The following is a 13,329-nucleotide window of genomic DNA, read 5'->3' on the forward strand; positions in this document are numbered from 1 at the left end:
TGTTACGGAGGCAGCCCGAACAATAACCTTTTCATATGGATTCATAAGGACCTCTTGGTGTTCACTGTATGACCTGACACCAAAAGAATGGGAATGAAAAGACAGACAGTGTCAGCTTCGGCTTTTCAGTCTGCTGTGGCACTGGAACAGTTAACGGCTGCTATTTTCCTCTCTACCAAATTTGACCCATGACTCTCCCGAATGGAATGAAAGCAGCAGATTGGGGTGTGCAAGTAGCTCTTTTTGAACATGTCTGGCAAATACAAGGAGCTTTTCTTTTCTTTCATTCTTTCCTTTGGGTTAGGAAGGGCAAGCCCTGCCTTGGACTACAGCAGTGTTCTCGGTCTGCCAGGGCTGCAGAATGAAGAAACCCTCCTGCTAGCCAATAAAGAGAAATTTAACAGAGGACGTAAATGTTTGGCTCATATGCTGTTTAAAGTAAACTACAAACACCTTAAAAACAATTAGGATGATGGGAGTTTGGGGAAGACTGCCTCTTCAGAGAGGCTGGAAAGCATTTCTCCCATAATAAAGTATGCCGTAATAGTAATTTTCTGCTAGGTGAATAGACACAAAACACATCTTTGTTCATAAGGCTTTTTATTGCAGCAGTTGTCATGTGCAAAACCTGAAAGTACTTGAAAATCCATTAAAATCACAATCCGTATTAAAAAAAATACCATCTCTTGAAAGTTTGTCTCTACAGACTTCATAAAAGTGAGAAGTCGATAAGTATGAGACACATTTATGTAATTTAAGATTAATGATTAACTGTTAAAGTGCAGGCTTTGTACAATCAGGCCTGCTGTTTAGCAAAGAAAGAAAAACCCTTAAATCTCTGCAGCTGCTGGATGAAGCCAACTTCTAAGTTGCTGTGTGTGATAAGATGCGCTGAATCCCAGACTGGTTGGCCATTGACTGGCCATGAATCAGCGATTACTGACTGTCTCCGGGGTGTTTCAGTTACGGTACTCTTTCCCAAAGGGTAACTGTCATTTGGATTTATGCCTGCTTGTAACTGGTTTTTCTCTGGTTGTGTCCAAGCACTGGTGCACGACTTTGTGCGTTTCTTAAACTCAGGACTTACAATTTCTTGTCTCCTGGATCACATATTTCACCAAGAGGGAATGGACTTGCTTTAAAGATTTTTAATACTTGGGTTTACTCATACCGGTTCTAGAAGTGAGATTTTTAATATTTTTTTTTCCAACAGAATTATTGAAGTCGGCCAGATTTTTTTCACACATCCAGGCCATGAACAAGTGCCCCAGTTCCCAAGTTAAAACAGCATCTTGCCAACTTTAAAACATTTGGCTGGTCAGCAGGAAAGGAAAAGCTGCTTGTAAAGCACTGGAATGCATTTTCAATTAGTCACTCCATTGCTTAAAAGGCGAGGCTTTAGGCACTGGGAGGAGAGGCAGGGGGGTGGCAATGCTGGTGGGGAGGGACAGCATGAGACAGTCTGGAGAAGAGTCTTTATCAGCCCACAACAGCAGCCCTGAAGTTGGAGGCCACTCTTTAATAGATAAGCTTTTGTTTAACAACAGGCTCCCTAGGGAGAGTGAGGTTTTCCTGGTAAAAGACCAGGATTTCTTTCAAATAACTTAATATTGCTTTGTATGAAAGAGCAATGGAAAATATGTGTTGGGAAGATGCTAGAAGGTTATTTATTTCTCTATTATTGCCTGATATAATGATGGCTGTTGGGCATCCTGACTAAAAAGTTGTGCTTTGGCAGACCTTCCTTGGCTCCTAAAATATTTTGAATGAGATAACACCCTTGAAAGAAGATTAAATAACCAACCCAGACTGCTTACTATACTTGGTTTATTTTCCTGCCCAATGCTACAAAGTCCTCAGTCCAATGGGGAAAAAAATCTCATTACATAAAATCATCTTTCTAATGCTCAGTAGCCATCATTGCTTATGCTTTTTTAAATGCTTTGTCCTGTAATTGACCTTCAAATGTTTGTAGCTAGCTGATCTGGAACTTTTTTGACTCCACAGCTGTCTAAACTAAGGATGATGACATTGCTTAGAGATCCTTTTGTGTATGTGTGTGTATATATGAATACGGTTTTCAAAAGTGCATATATATATATTTACTTTAACATGACCCAAAATCTTGGAAAGCTTGTACTTCTTTATCATATTAACTGAGAACTACTAAGCTCTCGCTGGTAGGACATGTTACGGTATGACAGACCCAAGTTATACAATAGGCTGGATTTCAGCAGGTAGAGGAAACTTTCAGGGCTGTTGCCTTCTGGCTAACTAATAAATTTGCTTGAGTAATATTTCACAGATGTGCTGGCTGTTTCTTGGCAAATAAGCTGAAGATCATAGGAAATTTCTTCACCTAAAGAGTAAAAATAAAAGTTTTGAAGACAAAGTCCTTAACCACAACAGAAAAAAACATTTAGCTAAAAGGTGGGCGGGAATGCCACTATCCAAGCACAAGAGTTAAAATAATTTTACAGTGGGTTTCTGTTTCTGTTTTATTTGTTTTCTCCTACTATAGCTACATGCTGTATGAAATGCGTGAGGCTGTTTTGGAAAATCCATTGCCTGTCGCAAGTTTCTCTGTGCTAAACTTAATCTTCTAGTTTTATTTTTAGAAAGCTTATAGCTGTTTTCTTCAATGTTGTAGGAAAAGCTGGCAAAATGCCAGCCAGGTCCAGCAAAATGGAGACCTGGCTTTCATTCCTGATGTGAAAAGTTTAAGATTAAAATAATAAAAATAACCATAAATAATTGCAAATGGGAAAGGAATAACAATCTTTACTCCTAAGGTATAGGTTTCACGTGGATATGTTGGAGGAAATCATGGAGTGTTTTCTGTGGGAAGGCAGTGAAAAATGCGCCTATGGAAAGTATAAAATATACTTGTTAGAGATAAAATTCTTGAAATGGAGAGAGTTTGTGGAATTTCTGGATGAACAGAGTAAGAGACACTCAGCATCTTGGTGCGGTGGAGTTCTGGGCTGGTTTGGCGTTGACCTGGAGTGGGGGACAGGGGCTGAGTTGTTTCTCTTGGCCTTGGTTTCTCCTTATACACCAGGGGAAACTGCGGTCCTCCACTTTGTGTGTCTAGCCCTTGAAGTCTAGGGATATAGGAACATCCAACCTTAATGTAAAAGTCTCTTACCCTTGTCGCTCTCACCTACCCCTGACCCGTACAGAAACTGAAACCAGTTAGATCCCTAAGTGGGGTGTAAAGGCAGAGCATCATTGCCTCTTTCTCATCTTGACGTGCAACAGTGGACGGATAGGATGTGACAAGGACTCAAACTGGGCTTGCCAAGGGGACACGATAGGACAGGGTATTTTTAAATTTTGTTTGCAGGCTAAGCTTCAAGCCTTTCTTAATTTGAGCCTGGTCATCAATATGAAACATTCAGTGAGAAGTTTACGTGGGAAAATACGTGAATATAGCTCTAAAACCAGCAAATGTGACAGTAAGGTAGAGAGGAAAGAGAAAAGGCAGTGTACTGTAACCACTTATGTCCTCCCCAGTCTCAAGTGAGGGATTAACCTCCGTAACGGTGGTTTACAAACTTTTGGGAAGAAAGGAAGAGACACTGGCCAATCTCTTTTTAATTGCTTCCCACGCTAAAAATGAAGGTTTCCTCAGCTCCACAAAGAAACATATGACAAGTGGCAACTGAATTTCATTTTCCATGGCAAGCGTCTAACCCATCTCCTGTAGGTAAATAAATATATGGCCCCAAAGTTTCCAGAGGTGGATACAACCCTTATCTCTGAAGAAGTGCTCAGATATGTGCATATCAGGTGAGAAACACCCTGTGCCACACTGACCTTAAGAGGGAGGTGGAGCATCTGTAACCCCCCAGCTGTCCTCCACCCTCCTCCCCCAGATCTGCACCTGCAATCCCACCATCAGCAGTGTCTGATGTGTTTATCCTTGTTACACCCCCCGGAGATAAAGCAAAGCTGTTGGAGCCGGTGCCCAGGAGAGGATGTAAAATCCAGAGGTCTGAACTTGGGGCCTGACTTGCTAAACTGATCAACTGATATGGCCCCACATGCTAAGCCAGGGGCTTCACGGGGCTGAGGGGTGGAAAAAAGAGGCAGGAGAGGACTCAATGTACATTTGTCCTAAATGAGGGGCGAATGATGCGCTGGCCTTTGAACAAAGAAGGCATTTTGTACCTAGGTAGTTTAAAACTGGTTGTTTCTCTCTGACCTCTGTCTCCTGGCTGCTGTCTGGCAGACAAAGTGGTCACAAAATCTTTTTGGGGCAGTGGGAAGCCTCAGTGTCACCTTCTGGCAAGGGCAAGACTGTGCTGCCTTTGTACTATAGGGACACCGGCAAGGGGAGTTTCAGGCTGGCCAAAACCAGCCTACAGCATCCAAGGGAGCCTTGAAAGCAATTTAGACATAGCTCAAGTTTTCTTTCACCAAAGGAGGTGGTAGTGGAAGACTTAAAGCAGCCTCAAAAGTTTATTACGCCTTATTATATCCTTTATTATGTTTCCATGAGCGTGTGATGTCACACACTACCAGATCTCTATGTGACCATCATATTACTGGTTCTTTTTAACATACAAGGGCTGATCTTAACTTTTTTTTTTTTTTTTTTTTTTTTTTGAGAACAGGTGGCAGAGAGAAACTAGGAGCATATGCCTGTGGTATAAATAGCAAAGTGGAAGTATCTGTCATTTGGGGTAGTTTGGTTCTGACTGAACACTTCATAAGGTGCAGCTTTGCTTTTTTCCCCCCCGAATTTTAATATGGGAATTTCCAGAAATCCCAATGAATCAGTGGAAACCGAATCATGAAAACATTTAGAGGGGGGGAAAAATGCAAAAGAGAAATATTTAAATGCAGGGAAATCAATGTCAAAAAGTGTTATAGAAACACAAAAGAAGCCAATCATCTAGGTTTTCCTAAATAAACACACACTAACATAGCAGTTACACAACTTTTCAGATCACTATAGTGATCTGGAGGATGCTTTACTATTTATTTTTTAAGTAGCAACAAAAAGAAGAGATGGATTTAATGGAATTATAGAGACACCTTTTCCCCTTTCAAACATCTGAAGGGTTAACATCTGTCTTTTCATTATTAGGCTTTTTATTATTCTACCATAATAGCAGTCTTCCCATAAATCAGACTGCTTTCAGTCACAGCTTCAGCTTACAAGTCTATCAAGCCTATTAGATTCAAAAAAATAAAGGAGGGAGAAAGATGATTCTGTATTCAAAAGGTTGTAAACTGTTTTTAATGTGTGTATCTGTCTATATGAGGGTGAGAGGTAAGGGGGGGAGAGGACTTGCATTAGAAAGTCCCTCCTTTAAAAGTGTCAAACTCCAACCTGCACAGAATAGGGAAAGGGAGACCCCCAACAACCTTCAGAAAATAATATAAAAGCAAACCTCAGAGGTAGAAGAAAATACCCAAAAGGAGAAGACTGCAGCTTGCAGTAATCTGTAAATGATTGCTGGCAAAGACTGGAGGCTTCAAGCTTGAGCTGTGTTTGTTCCAAAAGAAAGCCAAGAAGGACGGTGTTAATAAAGAGAGATTTAACTGAGGGCTGTGCTTGGAATAAAGTGGGCTACAAAAAGGTCAAATTTGATCAGTTGGAGCAGATTACAAGGGCTTTAAAAGGTAGTGGTGAAGAAATGAAACTGGGACTGTGAAGCAATATAGCACAAGATTGATTTTGGGGGTGGAGAGAAGCTGGGACAAGTGCTTATCAGCTTGAGAAGGAGGAAGAGCTGTGCAGGGTTTGTTGTCATTCCCACTCTGAGTAGAGTACTTGCTGCTTTTGTGGTTACGCTTCCCTGCCGTGGTTTTTATATATATATATATTATTGTTATCATTGCTACAATGGTGTCTATAATCTCTGACTTGGATCCTCTGAAAAGCTGGAAAGTTTTAAGGTAGGCCTGTGTTTTCTTCTGTTTGGTACAGGCATTTTTGGTTTAGCCCTAAATTAACTGGAGCTTGAGTTATCATAGAAATGTGAGCCCTGGGCTTAAGTAAGAGAGGAGTTTCTGGTAATTAGAGCTCTTTTAAGATACAGCAAACCTTTAAGCAGTTGTTTAGAGAGACCTGAGGGAGATTTTTTTAAATATACTTCTCGGTGTTACAGTGCAGTGAGGAATTTTTTTTTCCTTTCTTTTTTTCAAGGAGAGATTGCTCCGTAAATTCAAGTTAACAGGGAAGGCTCACACCAGTTGAAACTGCAGGATTAACTCTCTGCTTTCCTTGCTGTGCTCTGCAGGGGAATGGGTGGGAAACTTCAGAGGAGCAAAAAAAACAGCGTGAAAGTTGATCAAGAAGTGGAAAATAGCCTTGAGGGGGAAAAGGGGGACAAATGTGCTTCTCTTGTTTTGTTGTTGAAACTTCCACAGTTTGTTGTCCCTCTAAGGCATGTGTTTGATACTTAAAAGTTGCTACTGATTTTTACATTCAGTACTGCTATCATTTATTTTGAATAGTGAAAAATGGTAACTCGAACTGCTAAAAAGAAGGATAAGGGGGAAAAAAAAATCACCGTTAATGCCTGCTGCAGATATTAAAAATCCACAGTGTTAAATGTCCACGTTTCATCCTGCTATAAGTGCCTGGTTTTGCCTGATGAGAATCCGGACATGTAAAAAGTTTGCAGATGGTCTGCAGAAACTTCACTAAAACATTGGAACCATCTGGGAATGTAGGTGGCAAAATTATACAATTAGTTAAATATAAAGTTTATTTCCCTCAGCTCTTAAGCAAAACATGAAGCTGCAACTAATACAGTTTTGGTTTTTTTTTTTAAGGGAGTAAATGACAGGAATTTTGAGGGGGTATGTGAATTGTGATATTGTTGTTGTTGTTGTTGTTATTAAATATTTTAAAATATACTTGAGCTTTTTGCTACAATGTTTTAAAGAACTTAATGTGTCCTGAGCTGAAAGAGGAAAAACAGCCCTTCAAAAGTCAAACCACAAAGTCTACTTACATGACTAGGGTTTTTTTCCTCATATCTGCAGAGTATTGAACTTTCTTTTTCAGAAGTTTAAATTTCTCTGACCATCTTCTGAGCCTGTGTGTAGCAATGTGGACTAAGATCCTTTATCCTTCTCTGTGGTATGAGACTTGGCATAGCGGTCTTATTGCAAGTTTGTTTTTTTTTTTTTTTAAGTCATTTAGGACTGTCAGCACAGAATTATAAGTTTCTATTTGACTTCCAAAACTTCAGGGTGGATCTTAGCTCACACGTAGCGTTGTGCGGGACGGTGGAGTGCAGGGCTGTGATTGGCATCTGGGGCGGGTGGTCACCCTACGGACCAGAGCCGGGGTGACTTCTGTGAGTCATCACCAATGAATGCCAGTAAAGTGCTTTTACAGAGCTCATATGTATTGTCTTACAGCGTGTCTTACAGCTCCAGAAAAGCTATCCTAGGAATTATTTTAAAAGTTTCTCTAGCTCTGTGAGACTACTTCTGATTCCTCTGCTAGTCAAGTCAGGTGATACCTGGGTTTTGCTGAGTTGAGGGATGACACAGAGGACTTGAAAGTCAAGAAGACTTAGGAGGAGAAACTGTTGCCCTCTCGAAGAATCCTGTTTTCTTAGAAAAATGATGTGTTTACATGACTGTAGAAGAAATATCTCCTTGGCGCTTTTTCCCCTACAGCATGGCTGAAGTTTCCCAACTTTGTGTGTGAATCCGGAGATTACAGCCGTATGGACACAGAGTAGGTCAAAGATGTGATTAAGTCAATTTTACCGGATGTTTCTTTGTGTAGTTACTGTGTATAGTTACAGCAGCAACCCTGTACAGACGTGACATTGTGCAGACCAACTGCAGGGTGCAGAGGGTTAAGAGGTGGGAAAACACAGTATGTAATATAAGTGAAATGATCACTGATAGTAAAAAAAAAAAAAAAAAACCAAAACCCAAAAACCCAAAAACCTAGAATTCAACATGCAGCTCATATGGCTTGCAACTTATTAAATTGTAATGCCACTTCTACCTTTTCTTATAAATTTTAGTTCCTTTTCTGCAGGCCAATTTCCAGCCTGTTTGATGCCTCTGAGCTTACCATTTTTAGTGTTTCCCCTCCATGTATCAAGGGAGCCTGTAGCTAATATTTATAAGAAATAGAGGAGTGTTTCTTTGTGGTTCTCTTAGGCGGCACAAAGCAATTCTTTAAGACCCAAATGAAATGCTGTAGCAAATGCTGTGATCAGCTCAAGACTACTGTCCTACAGTGGCAAATTCTAAATTTTGTTTTCCTTGTGCACCCCCTGTAACTTATTCTGTGACTCGCTCACAATTTGAGACCTGCTTAGCTGGGAAAAGACTGAAGGACGCAGATCTCATGGAGGTGGGGGGGAAATAATTGCATTGGAGCTCAGAGCAGCTATGGGCTGCCTTGGTGCTAGTTACCCCCATCTCAGCTGAGCTCTGGCTTCTCTGCTCTCCTCCCCAAATCCCCTGGAAGCGCATCCTCTGCCCTCTGAATAAAGATAATAATAAAGGAAAAGGTACAATATAACAACAGACAAGGCTGTGGCTGGTGGTGGAGCCTAAAGGGTGGGAGAGGTGGTGCTGGAGGGTGGCAGGGGATTCTGCTGGACTTCACCCAGCAGGGCTGGGAGAGCTAGCAGAGGTATTAAAATAAATAAATGGCAAAATGGTGTGTATCTATAATATTACATCAGGCCTCCCTCTTTCCTTGTGTCTGTCTGGGGTAGGACAGTGAGAGTTGCAATACTCAGCAGCCACTGGCTACAGCAAAGGGGGAGGAATCTGGGGGCTCTAAACACAGTTTAACGTGCAGAACAAAACCCACTTCAGAAAATATTTTCTTTCACTGGATTTCTTGTTAGTGATCTGAATATTAAAGTCATTGGAAAGTAAATCTGTGAGAGCTCCTGGATTTTTTTTTTTTTTTCCCCGCCTGTTGTCTCTTTTCAGATAAGCTCCCAGCAAAACGTCTATGCTTTGACATTAACACACTGCTGGCTGATTTTCCCTTAATAGATGCCTTCTCACTTTTCATACTGAGACTAGAATAAGTGCCATGTCTGTTGTATCCCTTGGAGCCAGGAGAGATTGGCAAAACTTCAGGCCTTTTTAAAATCCTTCAGAGCCTTACTAGCAAATGGTGTGTGCTAGCCCGGCCCTCTGCTGACATAGAAATCCCATTTACCTGTCTCCAGAATTATACGGGAGTTGGGATCTAGCCTCCCTAGTGCATAAGAGAGACCAAGATCAGCTGCTGTGACTCCAGAGGTGTCTCTAATCCCTGTTGAAAACTTTCCCTGTACTTCTGGGATGTGGTTTTTTCCCTCATACGTGACAGGGACAGCTTTGGTTGCTCTTTCTGAAGCCAGAGCCTGTGCTCTGGGCCCCTACAACAGCAAAAGCAGAGCAGTAGCCTAGCAAGGAGAGGCACAAAAAGGAGGGGGGGGGGGGAAATCCCTGAAGGCCACATCTCCTCTGTTGCTTTTCTCCCTTAATTTGGCTCCAACAAGGCTAAATGCAGCACTATAAATCACATGAGTTACCTATACAGGGAAGACCTTGTACCCCTTTGCATTCCTGTCTGAAGAAGTATGTGACCTTTCTATGGCTTATTGCTAGGAAAAAAAAGTTGTTTTTAACTTGACTTCGCAACCTCAAGGTGAAATCCAAGCAAAGAGTAGAAGTTTTCACTCAGATGAGCAGTCAACTTACAGTCTGTGAAGCAGCGAATCTTGCTGTACTGCTCTGAATACAGATGACCTGAATTTCACAAGTCCTATTGAACTGGCCCATACAACTTGGCTAATGGAGTTGGGAACATCTCGTTTGGAACAAGTCATGTGTCAGGTGGATGTACCAATTCAAATGTTCTCTCCAAAATGCCTTTTCCCACCACGCACACCGTCCAAACAGCCTGTAAATGGTTTGGCTTTTCAGGAAAAAAATGGTTTTCCTGCTTGGCAAGTCAGTCCAGGAGGAGCAATTTCAGCCTTCTTGGTGTTTTATTATGAGCTATTTTGGGCAAATAGTCCTAACCCCACACCCTGCTCCTGTGATTGCCTGTGAATTAAGATGGGTTAAATAGCTTCAAGGTGTTCAAATTGGAGAAGGGGGAGGAAAATACGCACAACAGCTCAAATGCAGTTGTTGGCACAGAACAATAAACCGAGACGACCGTAGTGATGAGAGTCTTGTTCCTGTTTTGGCTTTTGCCTTTCCATCTTAGCAAAGCTTAAGATAAGGCATCCCGTATTGGATTCAGTATCTGAACAGACCAGTTAACTGCATGGACCCCCAACACAGAACTACTGTTCAGAAAAGGGGGTAAAAAAAATTATTTCACATGTGCTTTACTCTGAGGACCTGAACAATGTTATCTCCACCCACTACTCAAAAACAAAACAAGCCCTGAAAGTTTGGCCCAGGGACATAACACTGGACTCCATCACCACCATGAAATACAGATAATGGAATTTCAGATGTCAGCGGAGAATACAAATTCCCCCATAATTGCCACAATATGCTCGCTTTAAAAAAAATGAATATGCTTGAAGAGAGGGTGTGTGTATCTTGTAATAACTAAAAACACATTTGAGAAATGGTTTTCCAGTTAACCCCTCCAAAAATACAGATCGTGTCAGAGATGGCGCTGAAAGGGATGTTAGTGAGGGTCACATAAGTCCCAAGTCATTATACAAATGACAATCACCAGGGGATGATGGTTGGTAGTGAGCTCTGATATGTAAAATATGAGCAGCAAAATATAGTCTGGATTCCTCTGCTTTCAGTTTGAACACGTAACTCTACAATCACTCAAGTTAGTAATACTGGGATGAAAAATTAAGGCCAGCTATATTGAAGTATGAGGTTTTCAGTCACTTTTTCATCTTTTGTATCCGTGTTTCCTCTGCACTTTGTAGAGGACAATACTGGCAGTTTTTTCCTGGTTTGGCTTTTTTTCTTAAAAAGGCAGGATATACGGGGTGATTCAAAAAGTGACGATAACAAAAAATAGCAGATTAGGATGTAACACGCTCCTGCATCCACTGTTGATGGATGAGAAAGTCATCTAGTCCTTCTCTAAGCCTGTGCAGATTTATTCTTGCATCTTTATTTTCCCCTGATAAAAATTCAATATCACTCTTTTCAATAAGAGGTTACTCTCCACTGTTTTACTAAAAACAATCCACTTTTCATATCAAGCCTGTATACAAGCTTATTACATCTTGTTCATTTGGACATGAGTTGTTAAATCTTCCAGGTGCTTTATGGGGGATTTAACCATCCAATTTAAATGAATGCTCTCTCACAAAGAGGTTTACTTATTATTGCTGCTATGTTCCTTTGCCTAATTGTTTAAATTGCCCTAACCCCAAAATCATAATATAAAATTACTGCACCAGCAACATAGATGCCTAGCAAGAGTCGATGATGGTAAGTGTGTAGTAACACTCTCCCAGACACCAGTGAATTGCAGTTCAGGGACTTCCTATGCCAGCAGTGATGTTTTTTTCTTGATGAATGCTTCCTCCATGAATTTATCTGACTGCTTTTGCAGTTTTAACTTTGAGCCCACGTCTTGCAGCAAAGAAATTCTGTGCTTTGACACACTGGTTGCATCTATGCTAACAAAGTAATGCACTGGAAGGGCTCTTTTACGTGTAAATTTGTCTTGCATCCATGTTTTGGGACATGTGGTAGCTGTTTGGAGTGGTTTCCTTGCTAAGGCCTTGAGACATTGAGTTCAGGTTCCTTTCTTTTGAGGGGAGGGGGAGGTTGTGTTGTTTCTGCATCTGTTATACCCCAAAATTTTATTTCTGACTGGCGATTAGTGAAATCCAGTTACATGGATGCACATGTTGCAGGATGCAGGTAGAAACAGGATCATCCTTTCCTACAAGCATTACTTAGTCATACTGAATTTCATCTACCATTTCATCATCTTCATCTCTTAAATCAATGAGAGTCCTAATGTCCTTCTGCAGATCTCTGCAGCTCTTTCATAACTAACCCATTGCAAATTTTAAGCTTTGTCTAGTTCTGCACTCAGTGGAACTGGAGTAAGGAGGAAATTGCCTGTAGAAAGGAAAGGTAACTGGGCAGTGGCAGCGTTACATTGTGCCTTGAGAGATAAGGTTATATTTTCAAGCTTTTCTGAGGCTTTCTGTGTCAGTTTGGATGAGTAACTTAATCTCTGTGTGCCTCAGTTCCCACTAGTAAAATGGAGTTGTTAATACCTGTCTTATCTACTTTGGCTATAAACTTTTCACGGCTATAGAGATGTACGGCTCTGTCCGTATAGAGCCCACAGCAGTGAGGGCTCAGCCTTGGGCTGGGCTTTTCACCGCCTGCCCTCATAAAAATAATTTACTTAACTGAAACTAGAATTTAACTCTTTTGAGAACAAGTAATTCCTTGCTCATTTGCTAAAACCTTTTCTTCAGTATTTCTGCCTTTGCAAGGCAGCTCCGCAGACGAACCACTCGAATTCCTCGCATGCACCAGCTTTTTTCCAAGGAGTTGTTAGGCTGAAGCTGGTTGAAGCCTGGAACCCAGAGCTGCATGATCTGGCTGAGCTTTTCCTGATGGCAAATTACTTAGCTTGGGGGCTTGGGTTTCTTATTTTTCCCCTTTGGGTTTTGGGGTTTTTTTTGTGTGTGTGTTGCTTCTGTTCAGTAACCCTTTATAAAAATTTGTAAGCTCAGTTACTGTTCTGCTTTATTAAACCCCCCTCCAAGCTTAGTCTCTCCTTTGGTATGCAGTTCCTTCTCTGCTTAGCTGCTCATTTCATGTCTGATAGCTGCACATGTGAATAATTCTTTTCATAGACTCATTTCTTGCTCTCCTTCATTTTTCTAACCCCCTCCCCAGTTGACATGCAACTCTACTCACCTGTGTTTCATCACCTTCCTTCAGCAAAACCTGTGCCACATGGCATTTTCCCAACCATTGGTAACATTCCCCGCTGTCCCCGTGGAGGGGTGTCATTAGAGCAATGAAACTCTTCTAGTAGTTATTATTCCAGCAGTCATTATTACAGCGTTGCCTATATAACAGGCTTTGTTTTGTTCAAGAGAGATTCATTAAAGATCTCTTGCACCCCTGCTAGTCTCAAGGTGCTGTACCAAGGACGGAGCAAAGGAAGGTAAAACCAGGAAGATTTGCAGTCTCTCTTGCTGGGCCTTTACAACAAGATCCAGGAGATTTTCTTTTGCTTGACCTGAGCAGGAGCTTGTCGTGGTTTAACCTCAGCCGGCAACTAACCCCCACACAGCCGCTCGCTCACTCCCCCCCAGTGGGATGGGGGAGAGAATCGGAAGGGTAAAAGTGAGAAAACTCATG

The 13,329-nt window shown here is 41.4% G+C and overlaps 1 protein-coding gene across 1 annotated transcript in view; it reads left to right on the forward strand.

Moving 5' to 3' along the window:
- The first annotated feature begins 5,792 nt into the window (after positions 1 to 5,792).
- The window catches only part of CELF2 (CUGBP, Elav-like family member 2), a 384,808-nt gene continuing 377,271 nt past the window's right edge, over positions 5,793 to 13,329 (forward strand). The window contains exon 1 of the mRNA XM_009285480.2: positions 5,793 to 5,910. Within this exon, the coding sequence (XP_009283755.1) occupies positions 5,858 to 5,910 (53 nt within the window). The 5' untranslated portion in view covers positions 5,793 to 5,857. The remainder of the gene's footprint in view (positions 5,911 to 13,329) is intronic.

The sequence above is a fragment of the Aptenodytes forsteri genome, unplaced genomic scaffold (genome assembly GCF_000699145.1).
Source record: "Aptenodytes forsteri isolate BGI_AS27 unplaced genomic scaffold, ASM69914v1 Scaffold87, whole genome shotgun sequence".
Classification (NCBI taxonomy): Eukaryota; Metazoa; Chordata; class Aves; order Sphenisciformes; family Spheniscidae; genus Aptenodytes; species Aptenodytes forsteri.